Genomic DNA, 12,445 nt, shown 5'->3' with positions numbered 1-12,445 from the left:
AGACTGTGACTGTTTTACTGTGACATAAATGTCTGCTAAATAAAGGGTAATAAAACAGATTTTGATGATGATTATGATTATTATGGAGAAAGCACTGTAAAATAGATTAGCAAGTGAATAGAGAACCTCTAAATCTATTGTAAGAACAATTTGAAATAAAGCAGCAGACCTCTACAAAGCGTGACATCGTTCTGAGAAGCGTGACGGCGGGAGCCCGAGGATGCTGAGATTGCCACAGGGTGACCGCAGAGGGTACCACACCAGTGTTGTTGAATGTACCATCAATATAGTAACAATTAAAAACCATGTCCCCTACATGTTTTAGAAGATTAAGTTATACATAAAATGGGATTACTGTACATGAACTGCATTACATTACAAACCTACTGCCTATGAAAAACCGATAGGTTAATGTACGGTGTGAAGTTTTTTTAAAAATATGCTATCCATAGCAACCTCGATTGCAAACGAAAAATCACGCTAAATCAGCGGGAAATTGCAAATTAAATAATTTGATTTATAGCGTATTTTAATCAGCGGCAGTCGCTAACTACTGACGATGTCGTTCAAAGACGAATACTGACTAGGAAGTGCGATCTTTTTCCACGCAGCAGAAAGTGTTTTGTTTTGTTCTTTGTTCGTCTCCTGCGGTAAATTGCCGAAGGGTAAACACGGCTAGTATGACGTGAATTAGGAATGCTAGACCACGCTGGGGTCCTGGAGCACAAACACTCTCACACGCCGTTTTACAGTAGGAGACAAGAGTCGCTGGAGCAACAACTGCAGCAATAATGAGGTTAGTATTTTCAGCAGTAAAAAAAAGGCAGCGACGTGTTTGCATAAAGAAAGCAACAGGTTTCGAGGGGGAAAAAAGTTTTGGAATTTTGATTACGAGGCGTGCAGTGCGTGCCGTTATTGTTACTGACAAAAGGCAACTGCCTTGGTTTATGTAATGCATTTATGTTTGAAGGTTATTATTGATAGCAGTAGTATACGTCTTTATAAATTGAAACATTCGTGAAAATCATATATTTAATATCTTAAAACCTGTATAATGTTTACTTGCCAATTAATCAATTAAGCATTGATTTCTTTTTTTAACGTGTGCAATTTGCCATCCCCCTACTCCGTTATACCTCGAATCTTACAGTCCCGTTTTTAGAATTTTTGAGGCAGATGGAATTTGATGAAAGAAAGGATAAAATTGAGTATTTTGTTGTTAGTGATATATTTTTAAAATTATCATGCCGTTTTAATGCATTGCAGGACTTAATTTGTGATCTTATTCCTTTGATTTTGCCTCGACTTCAAATAATACATTTCAAATTCTTTTAATAGACTAATAGGAACTACTTATAGTTAATCAAATGTAGTATCATGCTTAACCAGAATATATTCATAGAAAATTTTATACGCCATTATTCACAGGGGCCTACAAAAGTGTTCTTGCTGCAGTAACAGGTGTGAATTTGTACTGTAGCTACAACTGCTGTTCTGATTAAAATGTTCTTTCTTTCTTGCACATCTTCACAGAATCCTGATAGGATTTTTCATCCTGTGTCTTCTTGTGCATGGGTGCAGAGGTATTGAATTAACTGGGATGTATGGTATCATCCAGTCTCCCAATTTCCCGGAGTCCTATCCCAAAGATTCTGAGGTTGTATGGAATATATCTGTCCCAGACGGATTTAAAATAAAACTTTATTTTATGCACTTTGACCTGGAACCATCCTACCTCTGTGAATATGACTATGTTAAGGTAAGAAAACAATCTATCTCTGGGTGTATACATCTCTGTTTTCACCGCAATTTATTTTATAATACATTTTCTTTTTTTGCAAAATTAAATTGTGAGAGAGACACGTTTATATTAGTTAAACAAGCACATACTGTATAAAAATATATTGTACAGAAAACATAATGAATCCAAGCTGTGATAGGTAAATGCCAACTATGTGGCAATTGAAAAACTATTAGTGTTATTATTTTTCATTCTGAATTTAACTTATCTTCTTAAAAACATGTTGCATACCTCAAGTGAATTATTATTTCATCTTTCATTTACCTCCTGTCAGTAAGGAAAGGAAACAATGTTCAGTAGTGTTCTCAATTAAAGTCGGTGAAATCCAAAGTGTTGTAAAATGCGATATCTGTCTAGTCATCCATTTTTGGTTGAAGTCTCCTACCTTACATAATACAGGAAAAATAAAGTCCATCAGCCAGATGATGAAAACTGCTTGTTGGAATTGCTGGAAGTTTGTCTTTAATGGCTTAAAATTAACAACAGGCCTTTAGTGCAGTTAAGTGTTATGAATTTATGATTGTAATGATTTAAAGATCACCAATGATTCCTCATCTGTTACTTGTCAAGCAAGCCTTCAGCTGGTAGCTAGAGCACTCTGCATTCCTACAGTTTCCAGATATATAAACACTGAGGTCAAAATCCCTAAATGGGGTTAACAGGGAGCCTCAGTTTGTGTACTTTCTGTGGATCATTTACTGAGGGAAGAGCAGGGACCTTAAATAGATAATGAAATTTGTTTTGATGTATCCCCTCCTGCTGTGCTCCCTTCCCACACCCTCCCAAGGTCAATGTGGTCAATCTTCTCACAAGCAAATACAGCACAGGGTGAAAGCTGTGTTGATTGGTGAACAACTGTTTTTCAACAGGCTGCAGAAGTATCACCCACACCAACCCTTATCAGAGTCGTTTAATGGTTGTTTCAAGGCAAAGGCTTTTGTAAATCCTGGACCTTCCAAATAATGATATGAAGACTGTGACCACCTCAAGATGGCCGGTCAAGGAAAAGTACTATAAATTCAGAGTTTTGGCTCACAGAAGTGGAGATTGTGCTGCACTCTTGAAGAGGTTTAAAAATATTATCCTATTCTGGCAGTTGCCTTCTGTTTACAAGGATAGGGGAAATAAATACTATACTATACTATAATACTATAAATACTAACCATGAGTTGTGCAGAATCAACAACACAATGTCAAGAGGGGTGGTTACTGGGGAATTATGTTACAGAAGAATAGGAAAAGGCCATGGCTTCTTGATTTCTTCTCTATGTTTCAGTTTTGATTGTAAAATGAGGTGGGTACAGAGGGTAATAATCTGAAGTCTTCAATCTATTTTGAGCTCTTCCTTTATAATTGTGATGCTGTAGTGAAAGCAGAATAAAGTCTAAATGCATTAAATCAATATAAAACAATTACAGATTTACTACTAGGAGCCTTGTATAAGAATTCATTTTGAAAAAGTAATTAAACCTACAAGGATTTACATATTTCTTATGTTTGCATTTGCATACAGTGCCCATAAGCTGCTTGACCTTATGAATGTTTTGTTTCTAATTGTTTGAGACTGACTGCCCTCTGCTAATTTGCTACTTCAAGTGACACGAAACATCCAGAAGGCTTAAACAAATACATAGTTCGCTTCTCATCTGGTGTTTGCGTTTCAGATTTTGGAGTCATGGATACTTTTTTTGTCTTCAACTTAATTTTTAGTGTGGGTGAGACTCATTAAAAAAATCCAACCAAATTGATTTTGCTTACGTTCCAAAAGGAAGGCAGATTTTCTCCATGATGTAATCATTCCTCCGTGACTTTGCAGAGGAACTCTAGCTTCCTTCAGCCTTTGTCTGTGCCATCATCCCACTCTGCCACTCGCCATCTGTACTGTACATCTTTCAAAGCTGTTGATAATGCATGCTAACAAACAGGCTTGTAGAAATCAGTTCAAGAAGTCAAGACATTCTGCTCCGGGTTTTCCTGCTACTAGTCTGGAATACAACCAAAGGCAATTTTTTGCCACCTCCTGGGAACATTTGACCATGATTGGCTTCTGGGACAGCCTGGACTTAGCCCAAACCACACAGTCCATCCTACGCGTCAAACAAAGGCTTCTACCAGATGGACCACTCAAGAGCACCTATGATTGTGTTTATTTTGCAAATCCGTGGCTGTGAATTTAAATGCATTTAAACCAAGGTCTATATTGGACTGCAATCATAATTAACTCTGATCATGTCCTAGCATCTGCAAAGGAATGGCATACACAGACACGTAACAAAAACAAGGAAAAAAATGTGCTCCCAAAGATTACACATGTGCTGTCTAGTGAAAAACAAAATAACAGAATATATTGGGTGCAGACTCTCTCTACTCCAAAGTAATGTATTTAGTCATTCACTTGTGACTATCAGCAAACACATGCCTTCACACCTTTGGCTAGACAGAGATCTCATACTGTTAGGCAAGAGATCTTAATTGTTGGTATCCTTGCGAGAGGAGAATCCCTTTTTTTAAAAGAAAAAAGACAACCGTGGAATAAATACATCCATCAGGCCAGGAATACAATTAACAGTTATTTTAGGATGCATACATCATAAGCCACATACTGTAGATGCATTGAAAGAACTTAATCTCTTTCTCAAGCAGAGGAGATAAAGCCTTGAAATACAATATTAGATTACTCCACCAGAGAACACCATGATCAACACTAAAACATAAAGACACAAATTGAAACTAAGTCAAATTTAGAGCTAAGGACAGGAAGCACTTTTACAAAGTAGGGTTGGCATCTGGAACAGCTACATTGTAGAATCTGATTCCTTGGATAAACTCCTCTCGTTTGCAATCTTTCTTATATTTCTTATACTCTCATGAACTTCTTTTTTCTCATTTGACTCTGGGGGTTATTGACACAACTAAATGCTATTTCTGTTAAATTTTCTTGACTGGTCTCATTTTACAAATGTGCTGACGGGGATGCCATTGTGTGTAATAATTATCCCTCACGACACTTTGATTAGAAATAAATTAGAATGCCTTGAAGTCTCTAGCATAATTCAATCCAGATCCAATCCCAGCATGAAATGCATATCTTTGAGTAACTGTTTGTAGGCTATGGTGTCAGAGCTGGAAGGGAAGACTAGAGATTTAAAAATATACCTACTACTTTAAGAAGGCAGATACAGCCAAGGCCTTGGTCCAAGTTATTCATGTTACCCTTGAGCTTGAGAAATATAGGAAATTTGTCTGAGAAGTGGCTGCAAACACCCTCATGCAGTAGTCCTAGGCCACAAAGATTTTGTTTTATGAAACTAAAGCCAGTCAATCAAAAGCATAATTCTTGTGAAAACAAACGCTGTACATAGACTACAAATATAGAAGAAAGTATACAATATACCTATGAAATGCAAGCACAGAAAGTATACTGTACATGCAAATACAATACTGTATATATATATATCCATTATTAGAAAGCTGCTTGCAGTTTGTCTGGTGAGGGTTGTAGCCACCCAGAGCCAATTGCAGAAACAAAGGTCAAAAGGAGGAAACTCTAAACAGGAGGCCAGTCCATCATAGGACACAGACACTGAAGAGGACAATTTAGAGATGCCAGTGCACACAGTCAGTGTGCCTTTGTAAGGTGAGAGGAAACCGACACACAAACATGGCTGTTTTGGAGGTAAAAGGGGGTCTTACCCGGTACATCATCCAGGTGGATGCTGCACATTGGTGGTGGTGGAGGGGAGTCCCCATTACCTGTAACAGTGCTTTGTGTGGAGTGTCCAAAAAAGCACTATATAAGTGTAAGCAATTATTATTATTATTATTATTATTATAATTATTACTAGATAGATGTACCTAATAAAGTGGCCACTGAGTGTATATTTAAAAGCCTTAGAATTAAAAGCAAAGGTGGTGGTTATGTTAAAATTGTATAATACACCAATAAGGCCTCATTTAGAATATTGTACATGTTTGGGTTGCCACATCATAAAAAATATTTTGCTGCTCTGAAATCCATCCAGTGAGGAGCAACCAGAACTTGCCAGCTGCACACAGGGGCCCCATGGTGCAGAATCAAACCTGGGGCCCTGGTGCCACAAAGCTAACAGCCAGGCCACCCTACACCCCCTTTTTATCTACAATATCAATGTTATCTTTAAAATGTATAAATTGTAGTTGAATCATTTTGAGGATGTACAGGCTTGTAATACTTTTATTTCACTTGAGCAGGTAGCTGCCAAACGGAGCTAATTATTACATGAATTTGACAAAGTAAAGACAAGTTTAACCAACAGCTGATGCTTTAAAGTGACCAATTGAAACAGGCACATCTTTTATTCACATGGTCTCATTCTAACAGAGGCCTTGGTGATGCCTACTATACATCTACCCGAATAAGGCCTGTAAAAGAGGTATTTAGCCATAAAAAACTTAAATGAGGCAGTTCACAGTTCAGCAGTTTCTTGTTAATTCCAGATTTTGGAAAATGCTGTTACATTTACATGGGTTACATTTAGCCAACATTTTGAATGTGTATAGTCAATACAAACTTTTAAGACATAACGTATTAAATGGGACTAATTACACAATCACAATAACAATGATTTGAAGACCTAGATTCTTGGCTATTCTGCACATGGACTTTGTCACAGGGACTTCACTTGAAACTATTCTAGATAAGATTAAAAGAGAATTGCAAGAAACTCTTTTAGAGATTATGTAGAGGGGTATTAATTTTGTAGAGCTGAAATATTCATTTTTGTTTTCTCAAAATAAATCTGTTCTGGTTTAGTCCGAAGATATCTGTTGGTCAGGAGTGTTATTTCACAACAGTGTAAAACTGAATTTTAAATTAGGTTTGGCATGAAAAGGTGGTTTGTGACAGGATTCCACAGTCTCATGCATCGTTAGTAATGCTGGTGAAAGAATAATTTGATTGCACTTGTCCAAAGTGTAGTGTTTTTCTGTTAATTCCTTTAAATGTGAGCTCCAATAGCCCTCTTTTAAACTGTAGTGTAACACTGACAAGCAAAGAGATATATAGAGAACAAAGTTCTAGCTTGCTTAAAAAAAACTAAAGTTTATATTTGAAGAAAAAGCTGCAACCTTTAATTTAAAGTGGCTAACTGAAACATACTGTATGCTCTTTTACTGTATTGTCAGCGGTAAAGTTATTTTACTATAATGTACTATTTGTATATATTTTTTATAGTTTCTGATTTTTGTGGCTGCAGCTCAACTCTAGTGTTAGTGGTACACTGCCCTGTAGTTTTTCTTTTTTCAACTGAGAAATGTAGGATATGTTTTTTTAAATGCTTGAACAAATTGCTAATTCTACGTATTGTAGGAGATTTGCAATGTCATAGGTAATGTAATATCTAAATTCTGACAGGTTTCCTTTTGATTCATGCATACTTTTTCGTGTAAATATAAAAAGGAGAAAAGTGATTTCTGAGGAGGCATCCTTTTACTTGTACAAAAGTAGGGCAAGCTTTCTTCTTTCATCAACTAACTAATGTCTTGTTGCTCTCAGAGGCATGGGGTCTATACAAGTGCTCCTACGGTAAAGTTAATAGCATTCATTCCACATGACGAACTGGAGCAGTGGCATATTAATACAAAGCATTCCATCTTATGTGGAGCATATTCATATTCTAATGCCCTTCTAGAGGAGTGGTGTGCACTAATCTAAAACTGCAGCTGTGAAAGACAAAAGAGCACAGACTCAGGCAGGCTGCCAATGTAAAGCTGGTTTGAGGGAGACATAGAAAGTGTCCAGACCCAGGATGCAAAAGGAGATTAGTTTATTTCAAAATGTGCCAGTTTAGCACCTTCACCTGCCCAAAGTGTATGCTGCTATTAATAGAGAAATTACAGACAAATTCAGCCCTCTTTCTTGTGTTATATTTTGAGAATTTGCAACTTTATGTTGAACTTGCAGCACATTAAAAGAATTGAGAATTGCAGTACTGTTGAGTCATTACTGTATCAACTGGTCCATAAAGCAAAAGTTTTTTACACAAAGATCATTTTAAAGTACACCTAACAGTAAACGTTCAGCTCTGTTATGTGTTGTAGACTAGTTACTACCATCCTTGCTCATTTTACAAGACAGAATAGCTCATTCCCGTGAGCAACAATGAAATAATACACAGTGACATAATAATTAAGTGATGAAGGTTGTGATTTAGGTCTTTAATTTTGTAAGAGTCCTAATACAATTGCATTAGTATGTATGATGGTCGATAATAAGCATGTACATGCATCTTTGGATAATATTTTAAAGTGTCAGGTACAAAGAGATCATTCTGGCTTTTGTGAAGTACTTTGCCTGCCCTTCATTATGACACATCTAATAATTTCATAGATTTATATGGAGATGTCATCTAAAAATGAATACCTACTGTATATGTTTTTTTATTTTTTTTTTTAAAACATTAAGTTAGTCCGTTTAAGCAGTGACGTAAGAAAATGATATGCAGAATCAGTAAGTAATTAACAAAGCTGGAGCCTGTTCGATCTCCTTGACACCCAGGCTGAGGAATTGAATTTAACCATCTGACATTCAGGCACCAAATGGCAGGCAGAGTATTCAGATACAGCACACAATAGTCTGCTCTTTTCACAACAGACAACACTGTCTGAGACAGATAACCATTGTTCTAAGTAGCTCTTGCAAGCACCTCAATGAACCTGAATTAAACAAAAACTTTTTGCATTGCTTTTCATGTAATTTCACAGAACCACCAGATGTTATTCAATAAGATTATATAGGAATGTATGCTAGATCACTTTCACATGTTGCCGTGCATTTGTTTTTGTTCAAATCAGTTTTATAACACCATTAACAATGTTTATTTTTCTTTTTAACTTACAATTAAATCCTACTCAATGCCCATAATCTTTTCATTTATTTTATAGTAATTGTCTAAATTTCCTCTTAGATTAAAAAAGCAGTTTGTTCTATTACTGTTGTTCTCATGGGCAAACACTATGAGATGACATTTCAAGGTGTGAAAACTATAAGCAGGAGATTCACATTTAGTCACAGGCTCATGCATAGTATAGGTGGATTAATATATATTCTTATGTTGTAATATACAGTATAATATTGTAAGTGGAAGGATGGAGTCAGTTTCTAATCATCCTTTTAAACCATGTTTAGCAGTGATTGAGCTGTTTAACTTATCCTGCACACATACCGTATGCACTAGACCTGGTTCACATTACTGACATTTAAATCTCAGTCTTTTCATTTTATGAATTCCTTGGCCATGAAGAATTGATTTAGAATGCTTTCACATATCCTTACTGGGTTATGTAAATAATTAAATATAATAATACAATTAAAAGCATGTGCTACTCTTCGTCGGAAGCTCTGGCACTTCTCTTTTTATCTTTTTGCTTTGTGTTTACTTGGAATGAGTTTTTTGTGTTATGTGGAATGTTTGTTGTTTCAAAAACATTAAAAAATACATTGCATCAGAGCTTCTTAGCAATTGCATATCGCCATCAGACTGTGCTAAACATGCCCAGGGGGTTAGTGACATCTACTGTGTAAACACGCAGCTTGGGAACAAGATAAAATAGTCATCTGCAGTGCATGTGTGAAATCAAACAGCACTTCAGTCAGTTTTTTTAGAGTTCAGCTGTATTAAAAGTGAATTAATCCTCTTTGAGAGCCTTACTGCTGGGGAAAGCCAAAGCATATTGCTTGAAACACAGCACATTTAATGGCCACAGATCAGTCTCAGAATGTTTTGTAAGTTACCAATGAAACAGTGGTTTCCCTGTAATTTTTTTTCTGCAGTTTGTCAGTGGTGGAGCAGGAGAATTGCTTAACTGTTAAGCCCACCCAGGCGCATGATTAAAAAATGAATGGGAGCGTACATTTTAAAGCCATCAGCCTGCCAGCAGGCTAGTCAAACTGACTTTTTGTTGTTGTTTAAACTTTTCTGTAGCTAATTCGAAATTGAGAAGCCGTATAAAAGATGCCATCCCTCAGGGTATTTGGAGTCCTGCAGCAGATGAGAATGGCTCTCGTTTCAGGAATGTCTGTACTTATCACTTCAAGGATTTGTTTGTATGCTGAAGGCCTTCAGTTCTACTGGATATGATAAAAAAGTGACCTTAGCATGAGAAGCTCAAAGGTTTTCAAAGGTATTCACTTGCTTCCAATGATATCCCCTTTTGCTGAATTTAAAATGACATTAAAGTTAATATTTTTAATCAACTAGCTCAGACTGAATGTTTTTATGGGTGAAAAGCATTAAACGTCAGCTACAATTACAAGGAAGATTCTAAAACTAAAATATTCTAGTTGCATAAGGGGGTATTCACCCCTTTGATAAACAGTAACAAATCTAAATTCTGTCCAGTGCACAAAACGTCTTTGACAAGTCATACTAGTAGTTGATTGGCCCTCTGTTTGCAAGAATGCTGGTTCACATGGTTTAAGAATAAATACATCTGTCTCTGTAAGGTTACATTATTTTCTGAAAACCAAGGTGCTCACCAAACACCTCAGGGATATGGTTGTAGAAAGCACTTACATGGAGAAGGTTACATAAAATTCTAAAAGACATTGGATAGTTGGATAGGATAGTCCTTTGACCCTGGTGACGTCAACTATAAAGAAGAGGAACAGACATTGCATAGATCAGGCTGTTCCTCCTAACTGTACAGCCAGACGAGAAGAAAACTGGCCACCATGAGATAAAAAGTAGGATTGAAGGAGCCACAGATTTCAATGTTTGAAGGAGTGTCCACGAGTCAAAACTGGTCTATATGGGAGACTGGAACACCCATCTCAAGTTTATGGAGTTGGAGTTTGCAAGAAAACATTTAAGTGAAACTGCAAAAATGTGGCAAAAAGTTCTGCGGTCAGACAAGACAAAATTCTATCCTTGTAAACTAAATGCCAAGTGTTCATCTGTCATAAACCCAACAACACACCTCCTCACTGTGTCAGTACCATCCCTGCTGTCGGGCACAGTGGTGGCAGCATTGCATTATAGTTCTGCTTCTCATCAGCAGAGACTAGATTATCAATATGAAGGCAAAAATAGCAAAGCAAAGTAGATGCAAATCTTAGAAGAAAGCATGCTTCAGACTGCTAAAGATCTAAAACTGATGAAGCTACACTAGAATGCTGTACTAATGTACTAAAAGAAACCTGATATTCTTATGTGGTCAAGTTGAAGTCTTGACTTGAAACCTATCTGTTTCAGGACTTGAAAATTACTATCAGTGATCTCCAACCTATTTAACTTTGCTGGATCAGGTTTGCGATGATGAATGGGCATAATTTGCATCATTATAGGGGGCAAAGTTGGTAGAGACTTATCCAAAAAGTATCTAGACTGTAATCGTTGTCAAAAGTGCTTCCACCATTTACTGAATTACAGAGTTGAGTATTTATACATTCAACATATTTGTCTTGGCAGTTTTGCTTATTTCGCCCAGAAAAGTGTTCATTTTGATGATTCAGGTTTTAATAAAAAATATTCACTTAAATGTGTATACTGTACATAAATTGTAATTGAACAAAATGGGCCAGCAATATTTGCTATTTGAATTGCATTGTATGTAGGATTAGATGAGATTGAAGTATGAGTGTGTCACTTCTGTGGATCGCCTTGACGTCAGAAGTAATGTAAATATAATTTCCTATATTTAATTTCCTCATCTGTCTGCAGTTTCTTTGCTCTCATTTGCTTTTTGACAATCTGGGACTAGAACGGCAACTTTAAAAACATTTTTTCAATGTGCAAAATTTTTTTCACTTTTTACGTCTCAGAATAAAATGCATCAAAATGAAAATGTGTTTATCTGAAATATAAATGTGTATTCTACATTCCCCACCTATTGCTTTGTTGTAATTTCCATAACTTTATATTATCTTCAAGCAAATCAGGAGCAAAGTCTGCTCTAGACCACAGACCTTTGAAAATGCCTTCCGTCAGAGTGGAATGATTTAGAAATAAGCAAATGTCCCTGTCTTTTGCAACACTTTCCAATATCATAGTGGGAGCAAGCACACCATATTACCACATGTGTAAATCATTAACAATTATACTCTAAGCTCACCCAAGAGCTTAACAGGTACAGATATTACTGTGGGGAGCAGGCAAACAACACTGATTCAAACTTGGCTACACCATTAACTGGATATCTCTGATTGACTAATTCAGTTCACAGCTGAGAACTACCAGGTTTGGGTGGGCTTGGGTTAGATAGTGTATCCTCATTTTGCTGTGCAACAGCAACCTCTGTGGCTTGTCAGGCACTTAAAAAAAATTAAACTTAAATTTTAGTTAAGTATAGAAAATCTCAGGAGTATAAGAGAAATCTCAGCAGTGAAACAAGGACATGAAGCCACTATTGGTGACTTAAGGGGAATTAATTTAGGACAAAGGAAACAGTTCTGTCTCCAAGGGGTAGAACATCTCTGGAACAGACTTCCCAGTCAGGTGGTTGAAACCCAAACTCTGAGCTTTTTCAAGATCTGGTGTTTAAAAGATTAGATTTGTGTATTTACTTAAGTAATACAAAAGCAAGACATGTTTGTTTTAAACCTTTTTTTTGTTATGTTCTTGTCAATAACAAATGTCTCTAGATAGAGCCTGGGTCAGCTTGTCCAGG

The 12,445-nt window shown here is 36.5% G+C and overlaps 1 protein-coding gene across 3 annotated transcripts in view; it reads left to right on the top strand.

The window, feature by feature from the left end:
* The first annotated feature begins 666 nt into the window (after positions 1–666).
* masp1 (MBL associated serine protease 1) overlaps positions 667–12,445 on the top strand; it is a 42,429-nt gene continuing 30,650 nt past the window's right edge. For 2 of the 3 annotated variants that reach the window (XM_015361545.2, XM_015361546.2), the window contains exons 1-2: positions 687–796; positions 1,534–1,759. In XM_015361545.2, coding sequence (XP_015217031.2) covers positions 792–796; positions 1,534–1,759 — 231 coding nt within the window. In that variant the 5' untranslated portion in view covers positions 687–791. Of the gene's footprint in view, positions 797–1,533; positions 1,760–12,445 lie in introns of all 3 variants that reach the window. The other variant, XM_015361544.2, reaches the window with a different exon arrangement.

The sequence above is a fragment of the Lepisosteus oculatus genome, chromosome 13 (genome assembly GCF_040954835.1).
Source record: "Lepisosteus oculatus isolate fLepOcu1 chromosome 13, fLepOcu1.hap2, whole genome shotgun sequence".
Classification (NCBI taxonomy): Eukaryota; Metazoa; Chordata; class Actinopteri; order Semionotiformes; family Lepisosteidae; genus Lepisosteus; species Lepisosteus oculatus.
The sequence above is the reverse complement of the archived record's forward strand: the minus strand, read 5'-3'. Positions and strand labels throughout refer to the sequence as shown.